Genomic DNA, 27,450 nt, shown 5'->3' with positions numbered 1-27,450 from the left:
TATTGCATTGATGAATTAATTCTGTTTTACACTAAATGTAGATGTATATGTAGACTAAGTGTTCTGGCCTGGTTTTTAATGACATTTCTTTACGTTATCACTGGACCAGTTGTCGTTCTTTTTAATTTCTCAGGCAAAATAAGATTTCAAGCTTCATTCCTGAGAACTGGCAATTTTGTATATAGGACTGAGCCTACAGATATATATATATATATATATATATATATATATATATATATATATATATATATATATATATATATATATCGTACCAGGGATCATATCACGCTATGATCTTTCCCTGGCCATTTGCAGGCCTACAAATGCAAAACCGTAATGGTTTTAAGTGATTTGATGACATACAGGAATTCTTGAGGCCATGATTTTACCTTTTTCAAACTGCATCGGTATCAGGAACAGTACATTGGCTACTTTTGGAATTCAGAGCATGAGATGAGTTTGGTCCCTATGCTACCCTTAAAAATAGTCTTTGACCTCACTGAAAGACTAGTTCCGTAGATGGATAATGAATCCTAGAAAAGCCAAAGTATACTTTTTGTTCATCTTTTTTTTTTTCCCCTCTTCTGGTTAGGAAGACAAAAGGCTAACAAGTGTATCTAAGAATTCTATCTATACACAGCAGACTTATAATTCATCTCAAGGGCACTATCCTCAGGATAATGAGGAAGAATGTTAGACATTCTTGAGTCCTTAAGTTACTGTAATAAAAAAATGAAAATATTGCATTGAATGTTCATGTTTGCACAGGAATCTTATTCAGTATGAAAGTACATTAGGGTAGGTAAGAAAAGTTCTTTGTTTAAATTATGCTCTCACCCAGTATTAAGCAGCAGATTATTGGGCTGAGTAAATAGGTCAACCATTGGGTTGAGCTTCTGTGTTTCATCTTGTACCATCTGGCAAAGTGAATCAAAGCTAAATTCAAATAGAAGTCTGCAAAGATGACTCTGGTGATAGGATTAGGCCATGGAAAGCTGTCTGTAAGAGATGTCCTGCATTTTCAAAGACATATTAAGAACAAGGTGAACTATCACTGTCTTGATTGCTATAAATCTTGTAGATCAGGCAAATAAATGTATAACATCTAATAGTTAGAATACAATTATAATAAAATATTAAATACAAGTAACTAAGTGGAATATATATTGTCAGTAACTTTATTTCTTTCCTGTCAGTTTTATAAGTTCTGACAAGTTCTTCCATGGTCTAGTGGGATGCTATAAACAAAGATAATTTCACGGAATGTAATTGTTTTATTTTTTTTTTAAAAGATGATGTTTATCTTCTTCAGACTTTAAAGTAGCTTCCTACACTGTAGTAATTCTGGGAATTGTCTATTAAAACAGAATTATAGCTTCTGTAAAATAATGTCTATAAATGATTTTATAAATAACTTTCATTTTGCATGTGGAAAAGAGGATAAAGAGATGTGACATCTTAAAAACAAGCAATAAACAAGTGAAAAATGATATTTCAGTTTATATGGCCACCTATTTCAAATTCATAACTCAGAGCAGCTAACAACACTTCAGCAACATAAAATGAATAACAATAAAAATAACTCAAATATGATGATGTCTTTATAGTTATCATTTTAACAGCTAAGTTCCTTAAACCTATAGTCACATTGAATGGCTTGGAAAAATTCTTGTTACGATTTTTATCATACTTTCATTAATTAATTGTTTTCTCAACAGAAGAATCTGATTATTAGAGAGACCCGCTCTAATAATCAGATATGTCTGTTGAGAAAGCTGAATATATTTTGGAGGTATGAGCAGATTTCTCCCATTTCATGGGCTCAATTTATTCTACCTTTCATTCTGTCTGCCTTATTACTGCCTGAAATTTGCAGTTGAAATGCTACAGTATAATTTACCAAAATACATGGAAATACAAAACAAGAATGCACTATATTTAGGAAAACCATTTGCAATAACTGTATAAATATATTGCAAACAGAATGTCTATTAGTAGAGAAATGAGCACTTTAATATACACTTGTGTTCATGCAAATGTTAAAATAAGTACAAAAAACCAATTGACATATTTGCAAAAATAAGAAACAATAATTGACAGTTTCACCCATCCTTTGTAACAAATATTGTGCACATAAATATATATGTGTAAAATAATTCAAGCACTTGTATCAGCCTCCCATTTAAGCTGTGATTGAATCAGTTCACTTATGCTCTTGAACTTAATAAATATTGTGAGGAAAAAAAGAAGTTGAAAATTGCAGTAACTGAATATGTACAACCATTTGCTCAAAGTCCATACATTAAAAAGGATGAAAAGGAAGCAAAATAATTTCAAACACCAAGCATTGCAATAATTTTTTTTCTTAGCAGTCATTGGAGAATTTATTTTACAGATTTCCTATTTTTGCTCTAATTGCTGATTCCCCCCCCCCCATGATGCTTTGTCGTTCATTATGGTTTGGGGGAGTATTATATACAACTTTTTATTTTGATTTTCTGCACATACTGTTATGAAGAAGCTCTTTGAATCCATTTCAAAGAGCAGGAGTAAATTTTAAAGTCTATGTCAGTTTTTTATTTTAATTATTTTGTAAAATAATTTGAATATACATTCACACAAAATCATACTATGTTTTTAATTTATCAAATTGTATTTTAAATGTTAGGGTAGATATTATAAACTCAAGAACTGAAGATAAATATCCAAAATGATCTGTGTTTCTACATTAATAAATGTCTGAGTAGGTGACAGTAATGGCTGATCTTGTCTGGGCTATGAAATTAAGCAGATTAGTTGGATGGAAGGGTTCCAGAGAATTCTGAAGATATAAGCCAGGTTGGGAAGCCAAAACATTCTTAAAGTCAGGAAACCACTTTCTCTCCGCTGCCAAGAAAACAACATGGGCACCTCTATGAAGTCTTCACAAATCCAGCTGAAGTTGAAAAAGGTTTTACCACCTATAAATTAGACATAATTTTTGATGCTCTAACTGACCTACTTGCAGTTTCGGGAAGGAGGCACTTCAGATTGGTAGAGAGCCTGAAGAAATAGCCCCCCCCCCTTTTTTTATTTTAAGGAATTGATGGGCTACATGATATGTCAGGGGAATACTATCATATGTCATCTGGACTTTCCTTTTTTCTCCTGCCGCACTGCATTAATCCAATCTGTTCCAGAGGATCTTCCAAAGATGACAAGATTTGGGAGGTAGAAAAGGAGCTGGACCCATGATGAGTTATTGCTGCTGAGTAGATGCCCGTGAATGCTTAATTTCATGGATACAAGTGAATAAACTGCAAGTTTTTGGTTGAAAAAGATTAGACAGAACTGTATAATCTTATTGTTTTGTAATTATGCAATTTTTATATAACTGTAATACACACATGTTACATGAGGTGATTATTAATAAAACATAGATGCCTGACTGCATTGAATGGGGCCCTTTGCAGCGTGTCTGTTCCACCCCATTTGTATTCCCTGCAATAGTGAAAAAAAAAAAATACTAGGAAATTCATGACTAATTATTCATCCTTGCCCTGAAAGGTGGGTGCAAAGTAGAGTCCAGCAGATGTCAGGAAAAGTTTCTTTTTAAATCAGTCTTTGCAAAGAATTGCAAAGCTTCTTTTTTTCCCAATTCCAGGCATATATGTAAAAACATTTTAGTTTACATATGCATAAATGTTCTATCTCATTTCTTTACTGATAAGGTTCAATAAGAAGAAACTATTTCAGTGAAGGTTTGGACTGTCTTCAGTCTCATAGCATGTTTATCTGTGAATCTAAAAACTAAAAATGTTCACTATCATTCCCACTAGAACATTGTATAAAATAGCTTGTATTATAGAAATTGAACAACAACTGAGATGAACTCTGACAGGCTCAATTATTGACACAATTTCCCTGTTATGGGCTATTATCCAAAAATTGTTTTCTCTCCATCTCTGACTTATCCAAGTTGAGCTGAATATGTACTTTTTTAAAAGAGTTGGCTGCATATTTTTAAATGGAGATATTAGAATCAACAACCTGCTCTTAGCAGAATATCCTCTCGAGTTTGTTGTATGTCAGGAATGTACCTGGTAGAAAACAATTGATTACATATCCCACCAAAAGGAGAGAAGACAATATCTACAGCTAAAGATTAGGTTGACATTCAAAGAGCAAAGTGGAGATACTCAACAGATTTCTCTAACCCAAGTCGACAGGCTATGCAAGTTAAGGTTAAAACTAATTCCTGGTGGGATGGTCACAACATATATGCAATAAAAATAACATTTTTTTTCATTTCCATTCAGCAAGTCATCTTATTATGGATAGAACTGAAATAGTAAGCTGATTTTGGTCATTCCAGTACTGTAGTCCTCATTTACTAACTGCCTTGTTTAGTAATCATTCAAAGTTACAATAGTTGGGAGAAAACAGCTTTGCTACAATCCTCATATCTTATTGCAACGTCACAGAATCACACAATCACCATTTGTGATCTACACAACCAACTTAACAACAAACACAATTAATAGAGAATGTGGAAGTGAAATTGCAAATGGCAGTCCCATAATGTCTCACTTAACCATGGCAATTCATTTACAATGGAAGTAGAAGAGACATCATAAATCCAAGATGATGACATGATTTTTCACTTAGCAACTGCAGCACTTAGCGACAGAATCGCCGGTCCCAAGTGTGATTGATAAGCAAGGAATATATATAATAGTTGTTTCTTTAATTCAAATAAGTTAGATTTATGTCTTGCTTTTCCCTTTGAGAAGAAAATAATATTTGAGAGAACGGTTTATTTATTTCTACTCAGAAATAATCCTCACTAAATTAAATGGAGCTTATTCTTAGACAAGTACTCACTTTCAAGGTATTTCCTCCTTAAACAGCAACAGTGGTAAGTTAGTGAAACAAAAGAATTTCTTCCAGTTGAGGGAAAATATCTTGGGTGTATTATAGTAGAAATGTTTTAAATCCTGATATATTTTAATCCATTTCCCTCCACCTCAACTCTAGCCACGCAAAATTCAAAGCAGGAAATGCTAAGCAATATGCTTCTTACGCTTGTAGGGTCAGCCAAATTACTTATACATTGTTATTTTTTTTAACCACTATGAGATATGTTCCTTAAAAGTAAAAAGAGAATGGTTTTCTCCTATACAGAATTTCCATTAATTTAGTATGTCAATATGAGGTGAGGGTTGGGGTGGGGTAAGGTAGGAGTGGGAGTGGGATGCCAGTTTAGCTTCTCTAGGTTTAGAGCTGTTTGATTGTTTAGCAGATCTTCTGTCAAAGAATTGCTTTATTTGAATTGTGGCTGACTTTAGCTGTACTAGAAGAAAATCCCAAATGATGGATGGATCTGTTCTCTGTTGTGAAGGATGCCATTATCCTTGCAGGGATATTTTCCTTCCTCTTAAAATTTGTTTTCTGCTTGTCATACAGATTTGTGACATGGAGAAAATGTTGTCTTTAAACTAATTAGAGTGGACAGAGCGGTTTCACTGCCTGGAATGTCTGTGTATGTGTGTATGCGCACGCATGTACCTATTGGAGAAATGATTAAAATTAAACTAAATTGCATTCGTGGACTTTCTTCTGATTTGTTAAGTTTTTAATATATACTGATTGCTACATGTAAAAATGTCTTATGCTAGTTTAGTCATTGCTATTCATCTAAAATTGAAACGATCCTTGGATTTGTTTTAAAGAGCATAGAAGAACCAGAAGGAGAGGAGGAAAAACAGAAGTAGAAATGGAGTATGAGACTAGTGAAAGTGAGTGAAACATTTGCCTTTCTTCTCTAGTAAAACTAACCACTATATATTTATCTATATATACATATATATCCTAACATAAAAGCCATTGATTCATCCCCATATCTTTGCATGTTTTGAATTTCTGGTATTACCCATTGATTATTTAACCAATATGATCCCATTTTTAAATAACAATAATAATACATTTGTGATCTTAAGTTCCTGCTAATTTCAATTTTTTCAATGAATTTTGCTTTGAAACTATGAGCTGTAGAAATTAATGAATAAAATAATAGAACTGTAGTGTCCATGTAGCACAGCGTACAGAAATGCTATTCAGTTTTATATTATGTCTTGAGTAGTCAACATTTTATTTGGCAAAGGCAAAATTCCTTTTGCTGGGGAAAGCACGCTGGTGGGGGGGCTGGTGGGGAGGGCAGGCTGAATCAGACAGTGGAGAGGTGTATACAAATATGGGTTGTGTCACCTCTTCTTTCTCTTTCTGATAACTTTTTTTTTAAAAGCCAAGATTTAATACCTGCAAATACTGTATATATAAGCCAAAGGCTTCACTTAAGTAAACAAGGGCCATATGAAACCGAAGAATTACAGATTATATACATTTACTGTGTCATGTCAGTAGCTACTAAGATAAGTGGTATACAGGTAATCCCCCAGGTATGAATGTTCATTTAGTGAATTTTCACAAAAACGAACTGATTCCGAAAGGGTATGTACATTAGAAATTCAAAATTGCAACGAAAAGAAGCCTCTGTACCCATGTGACTTGAATTCAGTCTCTACTGCAGCGGTGGCCATATTCAGTGCTTTTTTTTGTAAGAAAAAAGATGCTGGAACTCAGCCCCCCCCACCAGGCTATTCCTTGATCGGCAATCTTTCACTCGCCTCCCAAGCCGGACTGCCATGCTAAGGTGGATGGGATGTGCGGGGTAGGCCTGGTTCTTGTCCACCATTTCGGAGCCAGGGGGGAGTGATGGTGAACAGCTCCACTGCCACTGTGCACCGCTGGAGGGGCTTACTTTAAGCTTCGCCCCACAGATCACCTGCCCGGGCACAGCAGCAGCCTCCTTGTCCTCTGCCAACTCTCCCGTGGAATGCACCATGACCGGGTGACACAAGCCTCCCCCACCACTTCCCTTCGCCAGTCCTTTGTCGCTTGTCTCCCAGAGAACGGAGAACACAGCAGTTCTGTGCAGGGATGCAGAGCAGAGAACAGCATTTGCTTGCTGCCCTGCATTGTCCCATGTCTCCCTTCTCTCTTCTGGAAATGGCAGCCCCGTTTCCTGCCGCTTCTCCTCCCAGCGCAGCTCCTCCCTCTTCCCGAAAACATTTCTTTGCTAACCTGCTTTCTAGCTCTGGTGTGTTTCTCTTCTGCTGCAGGCAAACGGAGTTTGTGGGACTAAAAAAAGTTCAGTCAGACTTTCCAACTCCTTGTGAGATCTTTTTTTTTTTTTTCACAAGTTGGAAGGTCTGACTGAACTTTTTTTAGTTCCACAAATTCTGTTGAAAAAAGGTGCCGGAACGATATTCTGTGCGTTCTATGACAAAAAACGCCATGGCCATATTTAACTCTGTGACTTGCCTGGGTCAGTTCTGGGCTACGAGAATCTGGAAGGGTTTTTTTTTATTTTTTTTGTTTTTGTTCCTGGTCACATGGGAAAACAAGATCCAGTGATTTTTGCAGCCAGCACCAACCTTTTCTTTTCCTGGAGCTGCATGGAAGATCTGTTGCTTGCTGGATTGAGGACTAGAGAGCTAGAATTACTTTTGTAAATATTTTAAACTATTCTTTTTTGTTACTCTATAGTATTGTACTGTATTGTCTGTAATCAACTTGGAACTATTCTGCTTCTTTTTATTGTACTTTGCAAAGATAGTTTATTTTTATTTGCCTGAAACTGCTTGTAGAAAAGCATTTACACAGAGCATTCTATAATGTTGTGTTTCCTTGCTTTTATTTTAGAGATTAGTGTATATTATTGTAGATTGTATAGCTACTACATATTTTTTTTTTGAATCGTGGCATTGGTGAAGTTCCTATTTCAAATTGCAAAGAACTGCAGACAAAAACTGGAAGATGACCTTGAAGTTAACTAAAACCAATTTGATATCATCCATCAGGGTATCTGATTGGACCATCTATGGGAGATGGAACTAGAGATCTTGTTTTGCAGTGGTTCCATTTCTTCCTGAATGAGCAGTTTCAGTTTGTGATAAGTGGCCCAATGATGGGATGGAGCAGGCATCATTTCTGCTCTCTCTGCTTTCTAAATCTAATTGAAACCACTACCTTGTGCTGTAAGAGAGATGCTGCTGGTGTCCCTCCCCAACGCATGAGGCTATAAGATGTCTAATGAGAAAGAATAGGCTGAAGTTGAACCCTAGTTGGGTGAAGGTGCTATTTGTGAGGAGTTTCCATTGCTATCAGAGTTGCTCCTTGATGAGCAGGCACTACCCATGAAGGTGCAGGTATGTGATGTGTGATGGAGGGGTATCCTTCTGGGTTCATGGCTACTGCTCAATCTATGCCCAATTACAGTTGGTATGCCAATTGTGGTTCTATTTGGAGCAAGAGATCTGGCTATAAGAGCCCTGGTGATGGAGTGGTCAGAATTCAGTACTGCAGGCTACTTCTGCTGACTGCCGGCTGACAGCAGTTTGGCAGTTCAAGTCTCACCGGGCTCAAGGTTGACTCAGCCTTCCATCCTTCTGAGGTCAGTAAAATGAGGACACAGACTGTTGGGGGCAATATGCTGACTGTGTAAACCGCTTAGAGAGGGCTGTAAAGCATTATGAAGCGGTATAGAAATTTAAGTGCTGTTGCTATAGCAATTCATGTCCTCATCATCATTCAACTCAAATACCGCACTACGTTGTGCTTTACCTGGAATTACCCTTAAAGGCTACTCAGAAAGTGCAGCTGTTCCAAAATACAATAGCTCAAGTGTTTATTGGTGCTGACTGAGAGCATATTAACACCAATTTATTGGGCCTGCAAAGCTGTAGGTTATGAATGTTATGATTGGTTTTAAGATTTGTGTATATGGCCTATAAGGCACCAAGGATGTTTTGGTTGTAGGCGGCAGGTAGGCAGGCAGGACATGACTCATATCTAAAGCCTAAGGATTTTGAATCAAATGTAATTGTGCTGAGTTGGAATACATTTATCTGATTCTCTGTATGACTTGGGGAGAAGAGTCCATTGTGGACCATACATGGACTTTGAATAAAGTCACTATATGGGGGTTGCAAAAATCCTACCAACCAGAAGAAGGGGGATATAGAAAAAGTATTCTTTTGTAGCCCAGACCTGGCAACCCTATCTCGGTATGGCATGGCAGAGACCAACCTCCAAAACATAATGGAAGAGGTTAGAACAGTGGTTCTCAACCTTTCTAATGCCGCGACCCTGTAATACAGTTCCCCATGTTGTGGTGACCCCCAACCACTTATACATCACCGGGTGTCAGGGGCGTGGCCAAAGAAAAGGAGGGAAAAATGGCGGACAGCCTTGTTTGGCGACCCCCGTGAAATGGTCGTTCGACCCCAAATGGGGTCCCGACCCACAGGTTGAGAACCACTGGGTTAGAACAAAAAATTAAACAAGATCTGATTCTATTTACAGATTTATTAAAAAATAAAGCAAGATAGCCTTTATGTTCCAGCTACTTACTTAAGTATTTCCCTTTGTGTCACAATAAATTTGATAAGTTTTGGAAAATGCAGTGGATCTCAGGGAGAAAAAACAAATTGGGAGCTACATGAACTCTTGGCACTTCACCTGGTCAATTCTGCTGTTTTTTTTAAAAAAGGTTCCTCATTTTCTAATTGATATATATGGATGTCTCCTGACAAACCAAGACTTCCCAGCCAGCTTGTTATACAAGAGTCCTATGAACAAAAGACATTTTTGGATAAGCAAGCTCTTAAATATTTTACAATCCTTCTTTTCCTGATTTAATTATGTTTATTGATTGGCTTGGAGACACATCCAATGACATCCATCAAATGACAAAAATGATATCCAGAATGGAACAGATTCCTTCTCTCTGCTCAAGTGTCTCATGTATTTCTGAACCGCGGATGGCATGTGATGGATGTTGGGGGGAGGGGGGGAGAGACAGGGAGGCCAATCTAGTCATGTCATATTGGTTATAGGACATAAGTCTTAAAGCAAATCATAGCTGTCAGAATGAGCCAGATTGAATACATTGTATTAAATTAAAACCTTTGCATTTAGGAAGAAATTTTAATTAAAATGTATTTCTCTCTGTGTGTGTTTGTGTAAAATAGACTCAAAGAAAACAGGTTGTTTGTGAAATGGCTTTTTCCCCCTGTTGTTTCACTGATACTTCAACAGAATGGCCTGAATTTCCGTGATTTCTTATGATCTGACCTGCATAGGGTGACACTGTGTGTCTTCTCAACCCCCAACATAGGATATACTTAAAACCATCAGGGCACATTTCAAATCTAGGTTTAGAGCATTATTAATAAAAGGAAATGAGTAGCCTCCAAACATTACAGATTTTTTTCTAGTAATTCAAGATAAAAATAGGACAATACGGAGCAAAATGCAATCTCCTTCAAACACAGCCTCCTACTGCATACCTAAGAAAATAAGAAAATGCTGCAATCCACCACCTCCACCACCACCCTCTGTAAAAGTGATATTCTTTATAGATTAAATTGTGGTGCTTTGTAATGGTATTCCTTATGACAGTGGGCAGCAATCATTTTGTTTCACGCTATTAACTGTTTAACTTTTTTCAGTTGTTTAACAACAGTTAAATGGAATGCTAACAACTTAACATATAGTATCCAACTAGAGTTGGAGAAAGACTACATATTTAGAGATAAAGAATGTATGGGAAAGAATAAATCTACTCTTATAATAATGTTACTTTGGAAAGAATTCTGTGGAGAATATTTTTAGTGACTGTTATATTTTATATATCCTTAGGTTTGACAGGGAAAGAAAGCCATTCATAATAGAAACTCCCAATTATAATAATCCAGTTATGATATTATTATCCCCAAATTCTAGTTAGGTACGTTAACCTGCTGTTTCAGAACATTTTCAGGATCCCTCCTGAATGCCTCAAAAAAAAAAAAAAAACCTGAGCTGTTTGTTGGAAATAGTTTAGCAACCAAGTATGGGAGAAAGAACTGTATCATTGGCCCAGGGATTTTGCTGCTCCTACCATTATTTTAATTGTAGCCAGGGGAAGTGCAGTGTCAGCCTTCCTAGGTTGGCCAGACAGGAAACATACTGTAAACAGATAAGCTAATTCAGCTTTATTGTTAGGCTATATTAACAGAATCATGCAAGTCTAAAAGTACAAATCTCCTGTCTGTTTTTATAGCCTAAGTTACAGAGAATCTTTCTGAGTTTCTTTCTCTGCTATTATGCAGCTGCAGGCTCCCTCTCCACCCTTCATCTGATTGTTCCCTAAGCAGCATCATTCCCATAAACCATGACATGTAGCTACATCTCCCTTGTGTGTCTTTTGCTTTAAGTAACTCAGGAACTGGGAGGAGGAGAATAAAGCAAAAATATTAGGTTAAAGCAGGGTTTCCCCCACACACACACTGTTGTTCCATGGAGCTCTAAAGTTCTGTAAGAATTTGATGGGGTTCTGTGTGAAACAAATGCTAACACTTGTGTCCATGGAAATGTTTGTAAGGTACAGCCAGAAAAGTGAACATAACGGCTATAATCTTTACTTAGGAAAATGCCTTGGCCACACAGTCTTCTCCAGGAGGGGGCACAGTTGCCATGTTTTGCATCCTGCCCCAACACTGCCTCTCTCCCCTTCTCCCACGCAAGGCCAGATGAAAAGCTTTGAGTGGGTAAAGCAGGGATTTTCATCTACCTGTGCTCCTAATTGGTCCTTGCAGAAATTAACCTACATTTCAGTATATGTTTTATTGTCAGCTTTCTATCATTACAGCTTTCCTTTTTGATCAGGAATTCCAAGAAGTTTTATACTAAGCGTTTTATGGTCTGAAAAAGTTTGAAACTGTGAGTTCAGGTTTTCAAAATAACAAGAGATGCTTGGGGTAGGAGAAAGTTGTCCCAACAAGTTTTATATTGATTACAATGCATTGAAATGTCTAATATTTTGCAAACAGGTTTTTGATAATCTTTAAACTAAGGGTCCCTCTGATCCAGGATCTGTTGGCAAGACCCCCACACAGATTTCAGGGGAAAAATATGAAGGGAGAGCAGCCTTCAACAGCCCATATTCAGAATTACACTGAACATGGAATCTTCATTTGGGTATGAGCCTAAATCAGCCTTTAGTGAGCTGACTCAGATATACCTACAATGGGTCGCTGAAATCAGTATTATTAATGAAAAACACCAGCCTTATTAATTATAATGGTTCCAACTCTACAGCCATTCATGAAGTCTGAATCAACTTCAGGAATTCTTCTAACCTGTTTGTAAGAACATTTAGGATAATTTATAAGCAACTTATTTGGAAGAATTTTCAAATTCAAAGCAAATATACCATCTACATATATCACTGCAAACTAATCAGCATCTTCCCATGTAAGTTCTTGGAGGAGCAAATATAAATTACAGCATGTCTGGTTAATCATGATTCACTCATTGTGGGACTGCACATGGTGGTATCCAAAATACGTGAATATTGCTTCCAGGAGTCCAATTTTAAGGATATCAAAGATGAAGTTGTAATTAGAGAGCCTTATTATTTTAATACCTTTGCTTTTGTTTTGTTTTGTTTCATGAACAAGAATTTTGAAATTCTAATAGTTGAATACAGAAAATTAGTATTCTATAAATGTTTACAGCTATGCAAATAGCACCCACCGTAATCAGGATTTTTTACATGTTGCTTGAAGAGCAAATGAGGAAAGTAATTTGATTTGCTGACTTCTTTCATATCCTTTATATGATTACCTAAGAAAAAAATAGTGCATTTTTAAAGCACATATAGATATGTATATACAAATATATGAACATCAAGTGTGTGACTGTCCTTAACCAAAGGAATGAACCAAATTTAAGCAATCATATAGGAGGAAAACAAACATTATCAATAAATTATAGGCAGACTTAATCCAATTTGGGTAGCTTTAGGAGGGATAACTTGTGACTTTTTAACTATTTCAGCGATTTAGTTACTGCTTTTTTTAAAAAAAACTTACATAGTTATTATTTCTAGTCATCAGGGCCTGTGCAATAAAATTGATTTGACTGGAATAGTGTAATTTAAAAAAAAAGCACTAATTGAATCACTTGAACCATAAAAATGCATTATATTAATCTTTGGGGAGATGATTATGATTTGCATTTGAGATTTCAGGCATAATGAAATAACTTGAGCATTTAATTGCAAATCCTATAGAGCTAAAACCCTATGGATTGCTATGTTCCATCTGATGGCAAAATTGTGTACAATGGTCAGCTTGATAGCGTTACCTTTTGTATAAATACATCCATGGAAGGTAATTAATTAAACTCAAAGAACGCCATTAGATGAGTGAAAGAAGGTTAAAAGCAAGAGCAAGGGGTATGTAGCAGTGTGTAGTTTCCTGTTGTTGGGCCACTACATTCTTCAGAATGTTGCCGAAGACATGTAAATTCAACACTGGGAGTTGTGACATAATTTATTGCAAGCATATATTGTCATGTTTGACAAGATATGCTCTGGAGAGTTGGAATTCTGTCTTCCATGTAGTCATTTTTTGGATCTAATTGTAAGATAGTTTATGAGACATAAGTGTTTTTGCTTGGCAGATTGTATTTTAACATGCTTATATGAGAACTGTAAAAAGTCAAGATGGAAAGCATATGGTGTGGAATATGGAAGATTAGCTTACTTTGCCAACAGGTGCCTTCTGCATATGTGTTGTTTTTTTTAAATATGCATGAAAGATAAAATAAATTATTTTGATCCACCAATATTATGCTTCCTGTCCCCCACAAAGGCAACACTTTTTTGGTGATGAGGCCAACCAGCGTATGTATTAGCTTTACACTATTGGTTTTGATCTGCTAATACATTTGTGTTCACAACTTCCATTCTTGGGCATCTTTTGGGATTACTGATTTCTCTTTCTTTTCTCCATTGCTGGAGTAAGGGTTGCTAGAATGAAATCTGCTATGATACATTTTAGCATTAACTGCAGAAATGGGCTTAGGGTCTCTCAGGATAGGGCTGTGGATGTGTAATTGGATGCAGCCAATTAAAAACCAAAAAGGTGGGTGGATGCTAAGGAAGATCCCTGAAGCATATCGATGCTACAGCAAAATGCTCAGGGCTCAAAATAGGGGGATATGAAAGATATAAAATAATCCAGTTTTCCTTAGTTTAATCTTAATTGGACACCTTGGCCCACATTTATTTCTCAAATTTAGATATAGAAACACAGTACATACCAAGTCAGTAAAACGAGAGTTGAGTAAAACATGGATAAAATAAGTTAAATCATGAGTCCTCAAAGTTAAGGTCTACAGTGAGAAGGGCTGTGTATGATTTTGATACTTAAGTGAGTGCTTTATGAATAATCAGTTCATCTTTATAATACTAGAAAAAATCATCTCTAACAAACTAATGCCCATATACTGCAACTTTGCATGTTTATTGTGCCATTCTCTTAGAAAACCTCTCTCTCTTGCACATATGCATTGCTGCTTCCCTCACTCATGTTTCTATCAATGATTCATCAGTTGCTTTTTTATTTAAAATAAAAACTCTTGGCAGCCCCAATACTACTTCATTATTATGATGGGATTATCCAGTAAAGTAAATGTTGTAAACCATTCTGTAGAACACTACAAACATATTATACAGGGGTGGGGTGGGTGTGTATACTTTCTCCATTGTTTTTCAACTTTGTTTCCTTATTCATGTTTTATCTAGTGCTACAAACCATTTTAATTACTGCTTTTGCAAATATTGAACAATTGAGAAAATATTACAATATCTTAAATATCATTTATTTATTGGATTTTTATGCCATCAAGCTCCCTTATAAGACGACTCTGGTGATACCAGTATTTACAAACTGATCACCACAGTATTTGGCTTGAAATGGGAACTGCCTTTTTATTTTAAATATGCAATATAGCTCTTTAAAATATTTGATCAGAGGTTTTTCAATTATGAAGACTGGAGTCCCCAAGAAACAAAAAAATATTAAATCTTCCTCCTGATATTTCAGCATCAATGTGCAGAATCATACTGGAAGTTCTTTACTATTTACATTGAAATGTATATCTAAACATGTATTTTTTTATTGCCATCCAAATGTTGCAAGAGTCTTTGAATGGCATGTATTCAAAAAGATTACAGGTAATCCTCGAGTTATGACAGTTCACAGTGATCATTTGAAGTTACTGTCAAAGCAAGAATATACAGTTCTTTGACAGTTACGACATAACCCCCTTCCCAAGTACTTACGACACAATCCTGAAGTTACAAATGTTGCACAGCACAGCAGTCGTTTACCCTTACGAACGATCACAGAAACACTACAAAAATTGCCCTGCCTATTCTCGCCCCCCCCCCCCAGAGGTCTCCACAGGCACTGGGCCTGTGGATATTCACCTTGCAAAGATCTCGTGAGCCTTCGGTTTCTTGGCCTGCTTTGGTGCTTCAGGCCTTTGGTGTGTTCACAGAGAATGGAGGCCTAAAGTACTGCAAGTTCACACAAGATCAGTAGTTCGAGATCTTGCACTACTGATCTCACATGATCTTGCGGTACTTTAGGCCTCTGCTCTCTGCAAACGGAGGCCTGGATGAGATTTGTGGCAAAAAGCTTTGCCAACGGAGGGAAGGCCTGAAGCATCGAAGCCTTCCCTTCATTTGCAAAACTTTTTACCCATCTTTGCAAAAAGCTTTTGCTCCTGAGAATGGAGGCCAGGAGGGATGTACACGTCCCTCCAGATTTCCGTTTACAGCGGCAAAGGCCTTTCCTCAAGGTCTTTGCTGCCAAGAATGGAGGCCGCTATAAATGGAGGCCCAGAAGGACACACATGCCCCTCCATTTTCAGCAAAGGCTTTTTGCAAGGATGACCAGAGCCTATAGGGACGCAATCTCTCACCCCTGCAGGCCTCAGCAAGCTTTTGCTCAAGGTGAAACCATAGCAGGAGAGGGGACAGCTTCCTTGATCATTGAGAACTACGGAAGGTAAGTGACCCGGTTGGGCAGGATGTGGGGGAGGGGGAAGCATGAGAAATCTCAGTGGGTCAGCTCCGCCTTGTATGGTCAGTAGCAGTAGGCTCCTCATGGCCTTCCTCATCCTGAAGATACCTCGTGCTATTAACGACCCACACATTTGATTAGCGAATGCGTGGGCAAAAGTAGGGAGTGATCCCATTCAAGTTACATGATTCACTCCTATGAATCCTCAGATTACAAATGTAATTGGCAGGCTGCATTACATTTAAGAGCCGAGGTGGCGCAGCAGTTAGAGTGCAGTACTGCAGGCCACTTTAGCTGACTGTGTTCAGCAGGTCAGCAGTTCAAATCTCACCGGCTCAAGGTTGACTCAGCCTTCCATCCTTCCGGGGTAGGTAAAATGAGGACCCAGATTGGTGGGGGCAATGTAAATATATATATACATTGCTTACTGGTGTACACCGCTTAGAGAGTGCTTGCACTTAAAGCGGTATATAAGTCTCATAAATAAATAAATAAATAACTCAAGCACTACCTGTACAACAATGATTGTTCAAAGTTACAACAGCACTGAAAAGATGCTTGACATTTGACTCATATTTAGGACAATTGCAGTGTCCTGGGGTCATGTGTTCACCTTTTGTGACTTATGACATGTAAAATCAATGGGGAAGCCAGATTTACTTAGTAATCGTAGCAAGAAAGGTTGTTCAATGGAGAAAAACTCACTTAACAACTGTCTTACTTAGCAAGAGAAATTTTGAGCTCAATTGTGGTAAGCTGAGTGCTATCTGTAATTAATCTTTAAGGAGGAAAAGTACTTTTTGAATTATTTTCTGTAGTACTGACAACTTTTACTGTTGGACAATGTAATCCTGCCTTGTTGCACTTTACTGTCATTGGACACCAGAAGCAATCAATGTAGCCTGAGTTAGTATAAAGATTCTCCTCTTTCAGCTACTTTACTCTTCCTGTTCGCCATCCTCTAGCAAGGCTAATATACTTCCAGATTTATTTCGCTCAAAGGTAAACATTTTTGTCCTCCAAGGTACATGAAGGCTGTGAGTAGTATTTATGAGAGCAGTGAGCTGTGATAATGGACCCTACCAGCCACCCCATATTTAAGAAACTCATTTGAATAAGAAATTATGCACTTGGCTCCTTGAGAATACCACTATATTGGATAATTGCCTGGAGACTGATATATTCCTCAAATAGCTGCATTAAATGACTTTCACTGATAGTATTAATGAAAATGAGGTGGCTTTCTGCATGGCTCACAGCTCTTGAGATCCAACACTATATCTCTAAAAAAAAAAGAGTGGGGAGGCAGCCTGGTAGTTGTCTCGCTGAACTGCTTTCAGTTTCTCAGTGCAGTAATTAGAGCTCATGGTTAGGACTGAGCGATGGGATTAGACATTCTGTTTTTCATGGTGACTTTTCAGTAATCTCATGGGCCACTAACCTATCTCCTTGGAGTACAGTATCAATATGACATCAGTGGAACAGTTTAATTTGCTTGTTGTTTCCCAAACTACCTGTAAAGTCTTCCTCTCTCCTCATTTTTTCTTCATTTCTAATTGTACTTCTGTACTAATGTTAAATTACTTAAAATATTTCAAGGAAGCGGACATGACTCAGTGCAAAAGGTACATGCTAATGATACTCAGCTGTATATCTCAGCCCATGGTGAGTTAAGTGATGCTGTGACCTCCCTCTCACAGTGCCTGGAGGCTCTTAGGGGCTGAATGGGGAGCAACGGGTTGAAACTGAACCCTGGCAAGACCGAGTGGCTCTGGGTTTGAGATTCTTTGGCCCATGTAGAATTGCCACCTTTGGACTTGGCAGTGCCCCAAACAGACCCTGTGCGTAATCTGGGAGTATTCTTGGACTTGTGACTCCTGCTCAAAGAGCAAGTGGCACTCATGGCCAGAAGAGCCTTTGCACAACTGCAGCTGTGGATTGTGTGCCAGATACGTTCTTTCTTGGACCAACAATCCCTACTCGTGGTCATTCATGCCCTAGTCACCTCCTGTTTTGACTATTGCAATGTGCTCTTTGGGACTGCCACTGAAGAGCATCCGGAAGCTCCAGTTGGTGCAAATTACAGCAGCCCACATGGTTTTGTGCAGACCTTGGTTTGCACATGTGTAACCTCCTGCGGGAGAATTGCATTGGTTGCTGATTTGCTTCTGGGTGCAATTCAAGGTGCTGGTTGTCACCTTTAAAGCCCTTGAGGACAGGTTATCTGAGGGACGGGCTCTTGTCAGGCACATCTACCTGATCCACTAGAGCAGGGAGGCAAGGAATGTTGCGGGTCCCGTCCCCCAAGGAGATACATCTGGTGGGACCCAGAAGAAGGACCTTCTCCGTGGTGGCTCCCTCTCTCTGAAATACCATTCCCCTAGAGATTAGACTGACCTCCACTCTAACACTCTTTCAGAAGGCACTGAAGACATTCTGCCAGCGGGCCTGAGGAACCCAGAGCGGGATGGAGCCCGTTAAATGGCTAGTATGAATGTGTGTTGTTGCCAGGGTGGGGGCGTTGTTGTTGTTATTATTATTATTTCTTTTATATCTGTAAACCACCTTGAGTCGACATGTGTGAGTACGCGGCAATATAAATTTTCTAAATAAAATAAAATAAACCCTGGAATTCCTCAGACAGCATCTTTAAAATATTTAAGGTATTTAGTTCTGATACTTTTATAAAAATAATAACATTCTTATCTTCTTTTAATAATTAATAGCGTTCCATATTTACAGTCTTGGGTTCCTCTATGTAACTGTGTTCTAAAGTAACAAATCATTGGATATTAAAAATGCAAATATTCATTACAAGTATTTTTACAGCTTGATAATATATGCATTTTTACTGGGAAGTCCTGTTTAGTTTTGTGGGGCTTATTTCAGGTAAATGATACGAACTCACAATCTTATGATCATTCATCACCCTCTGCCCCTGTTGAAAAGAACAAACGTTTATCTGTGCCTTTTTAAAATACATATTTCTGTTCTCATGGGAAGAATTCAGAAAATACCACTGTAATTGAATGTGCTGTAATTGAATATTAGGCCTAGCTAATAGCTTCCAGATTGAATGCCAACACAATTACAATTCTGCCTTCATAATAATTGGCATTTCTCTGGTGAGGGGTCACCAAATTAACGTAATTATTCATTTCCAAATATGGTACAGCAGTTTGCCCATTTCTAAATATCATGGCTTACCATTTGAATTCCTATGGAGAGATTTTAAAACTCACAATTCAACATTTTAAAATATTGTTTCTGACTCTACATTTGTTATGTTTAGCACTCTTTCATAAGCAGCTAGATGTCTAATAGTAACTACCATTGCATTAATTCATGCTCATTACTAATTACTATTGAATAAGAATGTAATTGTCAAATATTTATCAATTGGTGTCAGACTACTCATAGATATTTACTCTTTCAAGCACTGTAATACATTTAATATATTTGTAAATCAGCAAATGCAGTTCAGTTGGTTATATCAATGGAGCTTTTTTTTTTTACATTTTGTATAAAAATTACTTTTGATTTAGCATATGTTCCTCAGTATCAAGGTCTTCCAATACAAGACTAAATAGCAAAGTAATTAACACAAGGATGCTACAGTACATGTTACTCCCATCAAGTTTCATAGCAATGGCAGAGACAGCAACATTTCTGCTGATCATGTGACATACCTCTCATTGAGTCTCAAAATGAAGTCTATCCACTCGTAAGATATCCTACACATATCCGGTACCCTCAGGATGGATTTCAACTCCCAGAATCTCCCTGGCAACATGGTATTTTTATAGCAGTATGTCCAACATACTTGGAAAGCATTGTATGCAGATGTTTGATACCAAGGCATCCAGCATGATGGAGTTTTGTTTTTTTTAAAGCAGGCTGTAATAATCAACATTGTTGTTTTGTGACTTTTGGTGCATGAACCATCTTCCTGCATGCTCTAAAAAAATGGAATACGGCCAATGGTAGGTTTTCTCTCCATCCTCATGCCAAATTCACATCTGGAAAAATAACCAAAATGCAGCCCCTCCCCTTTCACCATTTGAAAATGTCACTCAAGGGGGATTTTTTGTTGTTGTTGTTTGAAAAAAGCAAGGGTGAATCATTGCAATTTTATTTATGACAATATTGATGTCATTTCCAGTTACAGGCTGAACTTGATCAAGAATATCAAGACAAATTCAAAAGACTGCCATTGGAAATCTTGGAATTTGTTCAAGAAGCAATGAAAGGCAAAATCAGTGAGGATGGAGATCACAGCTCAACAACTTCTTCCCTGACATCCGATGGTGGGAAATTGAACCACAAACCACTGCAAAATGAAGAGCTCGAAGATAATCCAGGAAAAGTGTTTGATACACCCCTCTAACAGCTCCCACAAAGACCCCAATCTTAAATTACTCTGACAGAGCAAGTTACCATGTTGTTCCCCAGGAATGTTCCTCTTTTTGAACGACCATTGGGCAGCTTCAGATATGGAAGACCTCTATTGGGATTGTACTAATTTGTAAAACAAATAGTTGGGTGTGGAGATTACATCCTATTTGTAGGCCTTTTTTTTTCTTTTTAGTTTAATGGCATAAACCAAGCGGTTTCTCCGGCCATATTTACATCAGTCATTTTTAAACCACAAGCAGGCTGGAGCATTCTTTGGGGACCAGTATGCTTTGTGCAGGTAAATGTGTTTATACATCTTTATGAAACAGCAGTGAAAATATTCCACCCACGGTTATCACAGTCTCCGTAATTGTTTGTTTCTTCCTTTGCAACTATACCTTGAAAGCTTTCGTCATCTTAACAATGGCACTTTGAGGGGGGGGGGAAACATTTTTTTTCTTTAGCTTTCTGTGCAGTGATAGTTGGCTGTGCTGATTGTGTCAACAGAGAATTATCAGTGTTAGTTCTCTGTAATTGTGATAACTACTAGAATATATTCCCAAGCCAAAATCTCTGCAAGATATAATAATGTGATTATACGTGCTTCAAATGTGACCCAAATTCACATATGTATTTGCACATTTTGTCTCTGTAAATCAAAAGCGCAGGCAAGTTCTTGCTGAACTTTCCCTTGTGCTGGAATTAAAAGCTTTAGAAAAGAGACTCATACAATCATCAGTGGTAACTGATGCTGTTATGAAATAATTGTTGCACAATCAGAATCTTTCATTCAGACTTCTGTACTATTTTCATATGTAAGATAGATTCAAGAATGTTGCTTTCAATTATTTTTGTGTTGCATCATTGACCTATTAAACTGGTTTGTGCTATTATATCTTCTTTTTTTAATCTACAGAACGCACATGGAAATGCCGTTTCCCAAGTGTATAGAAACATAGATGTTTCAAAGCTAAAATATTTGTGGAAAAAGAAAAGAATCAGAGAAATCTGATTAATCCTACCTTTTGTTATATAGTTAACCTTAGAAAGGTTACTGTTCCATCCCCTGCATTCCTTACTGTCCTATCATGTGGATATGACTGAAACACTATAGTTTGTTCTGATAGTGGTAAGGAGTTGGAATACATAACAGCATATATGTAGTTTGTTTTCCCTCAGGAGTTCAGTAAAAATAACTTATTTTATTTAAATGCAAGCAATAAATAGAGATCAAACAAAACAGAAATTGAATTAAATGCTAAGTGTACATACGGAAACTAAAATTTTGGCTAAACAGTATTTTTTTCATTACATCCTGCATGAAGAAAAGTTGCTCATTATTAGAGTATATAAAAGATAAAATGCTTACATTGTATGGAGTAATTTAGAGGATATAACGGAAATGGAAGGTTTCATTTTAATTTTAAGAAGATGACTCCTACATTTATTCTACTTTTGCACTTTGAAGATCAATATTATTAATCATTAAATATAAAACCTGGAAGGGTCAAAGTTTAATGCTGCATTTTCTAAGATAAAAGTTAAATAAATTTGTTTTAAGTTAGACAGGCTACAATAATCCAGTATTGATAACAGTTCTATAGTTATTTCTTTGCCATGCTTGTATACTGCAGTTTCAAACAAATAGGAGAGATAAGCTTTTTAATTTATGATGTAAAGTTACCAAGTTAATGGTTGACAGAGTATATTATCAGCAGTGGTTGGTTTTCAGTACATTTGTAACTGATCATTGACTGTATTTACTTTTTTAATATCTGTACAGTGCCCTTTTTTGCAGTTGTAGTTTTAGTGTGTAATATTGTATATCTTGCATTGTTAAAACTTGCAGTAATATATCATTTACCATGAATATTACTTGAAATAAAGTAAGGTAATGAAAAAGGAGTCTATGATGTGAGAGTTTTGTGCCTTCTATGTATTTGCCTTGTTATGTGTTGAACATGTCAAAATAATATACTATGGACATTTTGCTATAGAGAATAGAGCTGCGTTGAATTACATTGGGCTCCATTGTATACTTCAGATACACTACTGAGAATTATTTTAGTAGCTTAGGACAGACCTTCACACAGAGAATTTGGACATTTTAACTGTCATGATTGTAAGAGATATTTCTTTTAGATAGGGCTTGCTTTCATTTGAAACTAACGTTATTGAAAATTGGTATAAACAATGTATGTGATTGGCTGATTGGAAATAGTGGTTTTGCTTTCACTTAGAAAAAAAATCATGTATATAATTTAATTTTTCAGCCTTTAGATGCATAATTCACATTTTTTGTAAGAATCCTATGCAATTTTGTGGCATGATGTTTCTTCCAATTGTAATTTATGTGCTTTCATCACAGAGCCAAATAAAATTTCTTAACATTATCTGTACTTATTGTCATAATTATCCAGATCCTAAACATCTTGGTGTTTGAAAATGTTTCCTTTTACTACACAGCTGAGAGGCAGTTTTGTGTTTATTTCATGTTGGGAGCTGTGTGAGCCAACAAGCCTAGCCATTGTTCCTCATGAATTTAGAGAAAACTTCACCAATAAGCATAATCTATTTTCATGTATCCAAGAACCTTACTTTATTGTTTGATGTTTTCCAGGGGCTGTGGGATATTTGGCAATCTATGACTATTTTGCTCTTTAAATCTATCAGATTTCCCCCATATTTAGCTTTACTCATGGGGGGGGGTGTTTCTAAGAAGCACAAACATACACTAGGCAAGTACTTGTAGCCCATGTGCTACAGGTTGCCTACCTTTAATTTTTTGATAAGTGAAGATGATTTGGTTTCCTCCTGAAATTATGGATCAGAGTCCTTTATTATCAGTCATGGTAACTGTTGAGTCCTTGGCGAAAAGCAGACACGAGAAGCAGTTGTAGTTCTCAGGTTTTCTTTTATTCTGTGTTCAGCTTACAGGTGAAGGCTTCAGCAACGCCCAAAAGCTCCCAGCCTCTTATATAGGCAATTCCCGGGTCAATGTGTTACTTTTCCCGCGCCAGCACCCGCGCATGCGCACAGGCGCTGGCGACAGCCTGTCTGGTCCCGGGCAGCTTGCACCTGCCCGGAACTGCCTGCAAATGCCCCGAGCCCGTTTGCAAGGCTCGGGACATAACAGTAACTGTTCTAATAGAAGTCCAATATAAACTAAGGCTCTAACACCTTCTACAATCAAATCTTGTGCCAATATAACGTTTGATAGTGAAGCAGACAACATATAAATTTAATAAATAATATTCTTCAAGATATTCTGAGCAGAAAAGTTGTATGCAGTAACAGAAAAGTCAATGCGTTTGTCTAGAGGCAAGCTTAAAATCCATGAAGATATAAAGTAAGCAATCAGAAGCTCACTCCTGGATTTACTTTTACTCCAAGCACTAACTGCATCCTGAGAAACAAGCTGAAATTTTACTGTATGGTGTCATATTTAGGGACATGCAAAATTCCACTGAAGAATATTCCTTAAGCGTTGGCTTCCATTTAAGCGCATAAAGTAAGGGACATTTCAGCTCTTCAGAATATAATTCAGCACTAAGTATACAACAACATTAAAGATTGTTTTCAGAGATGCCTATATCTAATTGTCACAGACGGAGTAATAGTTCAGGAAATAAGTCTTGTTGAATTAGGGGCAAAGTTTGATCTAGCTTGGCCTTTTCTTTCTAATAGTGGGTTTAAAAGCTGTAGGCTTGACACGCTATTTTCTAGCCAGAAACCTGCATTGTGCACCTGAAGAATAGTTTTGTATTTGTCCTGGGGCTTACTTAGCCATCATAATTGTTGATTAGTCTTATACTGTATCAAAGATGTCTTAATCCATTTTTTACAGTCACTCTTCAGTATTTATCACTGTAACTTACGTGAAAGAATTCCTTTAGGTTAGCTGTATTTTTAGGAAGCAGTTCCTTCAGTATGTGAAACTACTATTTAGTAAAATAGAAATCCTATTCAGTCTGCTTGGATATTGACCATATATTCAAGAATGAAGAACAACAGGTAGTAAAAAGGGCTGGGTTATTGTCTAAGTACTGTATATAAATATTCTCCTTTGCCCTTCATGATTCAATCACCTACAATAGCAGTAATGGAGAAAGCCTTTTCATTCATAACTTGTATTTCATTCATGCATCATCTTTTCCCCTGACATATTGTCTGGACACAAGAGACAAAGATCTCAGTATTTTTGATATAATTGAATTAGCCCTGGAGAAAACAATAACAATCTTAGAACCTACTTCAGGGTACATGATCAATTTTGTTTCAAATAGCACTTCCATAGTTCCAAAGTTTAACCGAAGCATTAGAGGGTTTTAATGCATCGTATAAGAATTAGAGTGCTTCTTAGTGCCACAGTAATTGATAACATGATTGCTATCTTACTGTGTAGTCCTGGAGCAACTAAGGTCTAGGAAGATACTTGCACAACAGCTAGAAACAAAACACGAAAATTATTTAGCTATACCTAAGTTTTATAACAAAGTCCAGCGACATGGAGCTTCCTAGGGCCTTTGATATGCAAAGCATCCAACATTCTTTCTGCGTCTTCGTACATACAAATATTGCCTCTCATTCCCCTGCAAGTGTTTTTAAAGGCTCTGGTCACTGAGACTTCTAAAGAGAGGCTGTTTTCCCAAAAGAGTTGACTCTATCCACAGGGTGCACTTAGTATAAAAACTGTGCTGTCAGTTGTTCTGGAATCATCAATAAGACTATAATTCCCAGGGTTCACTAGATTAGAACTTCCCAAGACATCAAAAGCAACTACAAGATCAATAAATAAGGAAGGGCTGATAGAACAAGATGGACTGATGGACGCCTAGCAGAGTTGTATGTAGGCCCTCCAGTTCTATATAATTGGAATTTCTCCCTTTTTGTCTTTCGGCCAAGAAATTCATGTTTTACAGTTCTAAAATTATTGAGTGAAATATTGTTTTGTACTTTGTTTGCTACATGTTGCTTTTAGTGTAATGGAGATTAGTGTTTAATCCCTGTGTTTGGAATGGGTGTTTCATTCTGATATTTATAAATTCCTTAAAGATCACTTTGGTCAGAAATCAGATGGAGAAATTAAGTACCAATAAATGAAAAGTAATGTAGAATTAAATAAAAGAAATGTCATTGCAAGCTATATCAGTTCTTGCTTGACTGGAGATATTTTCTCTGTGTGTGTGTGTGTGTGTGTGTGTGTGTGTGTGTGTGTGTGTGTGCGCGCGCGCGCGTGCATGCGTGTGTGTGTGTGTGTGTGTGTAAATGACTATGTTGGGGCATGTGCAGTTTGCTATTACTAACAATCAGTAGTTTGCAAAACAAAGCAAAACCATTGTTATGATTATAGCAGCCCAGAGTGCTCAAGCACCTTCCACAGGCTTCTGGTTTTGTTTTTATTCTAACCCCTTGTTAACATGGGCATGATTAGTGTTGGTGCGTCATTGCTGTTACATTTTAAAATGTATAAAGCAGGGTAACAGCAATTTCTTGACAGAGAATTTCTTTTAGAAAGTGTGCTGCCTAGATGTTTACACTGCACTTTTCTTCCAGCAATGTATTTTTCCCCCAAATGTATATGTAAAATAGGAAGAAAATGCCAGCATTTCTTACTTTTAAAAGAAACATTTTTTACGAGTCACTTACTTCTGGAGGCAGTTGAGGGCACCATGTAGCTTTCTCACCAAGCTTTTATTACATTCACAGTAAGAGCATACCTATGAGGCAATGTCTAAATTATGGATCACAGAACAAGCAAGATTATAAGAACATCAAATGTTAAAGTCAAAACATCTTGCTTTTTTGGAATGAACAAGAGAAACCAAGAGGGAATGATGCCTTTCAAAGCTACGTCCTGGCTAAGGTGAACATCTGCTCCTACTTTACAGTCTCTGCAAAGTATTTCAAAACTCAAACATTGAACCACGTAAGATGTTTTTCTTACTCTTGGCTTTGAACCTGTAGAACAGTCCCACATTTGAGGTAAGGATATTATCCAGCATTTCTAACCCCATATTTGATTTCTGTATTAAATATAATGTATGTTTGGAATGTAATTTTGAGTTTTCTATTGCGTCCTTAGGAATAAATACAACTCAACCTGGCTTCTTGAATATTTCTTTTTCCTAGATGGCAGAGCTATTAAACCTTCTACTGCCTTCCCTTCATTAGAGAAGCAACCAACTGAATGACAAAAGAAAACAGAACCACAAAGAGTTAAATTGAGATGCTACTAGAAGACAGGCTTCGGCCTCTATGTCTACTTTTCCCCATGCTCCACCAAATGTGGTTACAAAAAATAAAATATTTAAACACTTGATCTGTTAACATCAGGTGTTGGGGCTTTCAATTCTTCCTTTCTGTAGCCTATTTACTGTAAGTAGCAAGATGGCTGAGTGTTTAAGAAAGTTGGCTGTAGGTACATACGATGTACAGTGAGGAGCTTCATGCTAAGTATATATACTCACTCCTTCGGTGGAAAAAACAAAATGAAGAGAAAAGTCACAGGTGTTTGGCATTCTGGCTCATTGATGAAACCAGTGGATGGTGGTGCCTCAGCAGACTGATAATGAAATATGCCATTAGAAGACAAAGCCAATGGAAATATATGTTTCAGTGTTGTCCACTGTCTATATATTGGAATGGGCAACTTTCTGACAGAGAGCTGCATTGGAGATGTTTGGTGGGAAGACTCCATTCAATAGAATTGTGAGGATGCATAAATAGTACACAAAAAGAACCAGATTGATTTATTGGTTCAGACACTGGGCTAAACCCAGGAGACTGAGTTCAGTCCTGCCTTAGGCACCAAAGTAGCTGGGAGATCTTGGGCCAGTCATTCTCTTTCAGCCCTAGGAAGAAGGCAATGTCACACCACTTCTGAAACAAAACTACAGGGACTTCTCCAGGCAATCACTAGGAGTCAAGACTGACTTAAGGACAGTGGGGGGGAGGGGAACCCCACAAACACAAACTTATACAAATGAGCAGAACTAAATTTCATGCGAGAGGAACTACAACTGCCTGCTTTCAAGCTTGGAAAGAGAGGACAAAGGGACTTTCCTTTGATTGTTAAAATTGAAAATGTGCC

The 27,450-nt window shown here is 37.2% G+C and overlaps 1 protein-coding gene across 5 annotated transcripts in view; it reads left to right on the top strand.

Annotated features, from left to right (window-relative positions):
* The window catches only part of PLCB1 (phospholipase C beta 1), a 447,562-nt gene extending 421,110 nt beyond the window's left edge, over positions 1 to 26,452 (top strand). For 3 of the 5 annotated variants that reach the window (XM_039359461.1, XM_039359464.1, XM_039359465.1), the window contains one exon: positions 20,125 to 22,750. In XM_039359461.1, coding sequence (XP_039215395.1) covers positions 20,125 to 20,349 — 225 coding nt within the window. In that variant the 3' untranslated portion in view covers positions 20,350 to 22,750. Of the gene's footprint in view, positions 1 to 5,711; positions 5,778 to 20,124; positions 22,751 to 26,066 lie in introns of those variants that run through there. The other 2 variants (XM_039359463.1, XM_039359462.1) reach the window with 2 other exon arrangements.
* The last annotated feature ends 998 nt before the right edge of the window (positions 26,453 to 27,450 follow it).

Source organism: Crotalus tigris, unplaced genomic scaffold (assembly GCF_016545835.1).
Source record: "Crotalus tigris isolate CLP2741 ecotype Arizona unplaced genomic scaffold, ASM1654583v1 scf7180000019070.2622420, whole genome shotgun sequence".
In the NCBI taxonomy this organism is placed as follows: Eukaryota; Metazoa; Chordata; class Lepidosauria; order Squamata; family Viperidae; genus Crotalus; species Crotalus tigris.
This window is presented reverse-complemented; position numbering and strand designations above follow the sequence as displayed.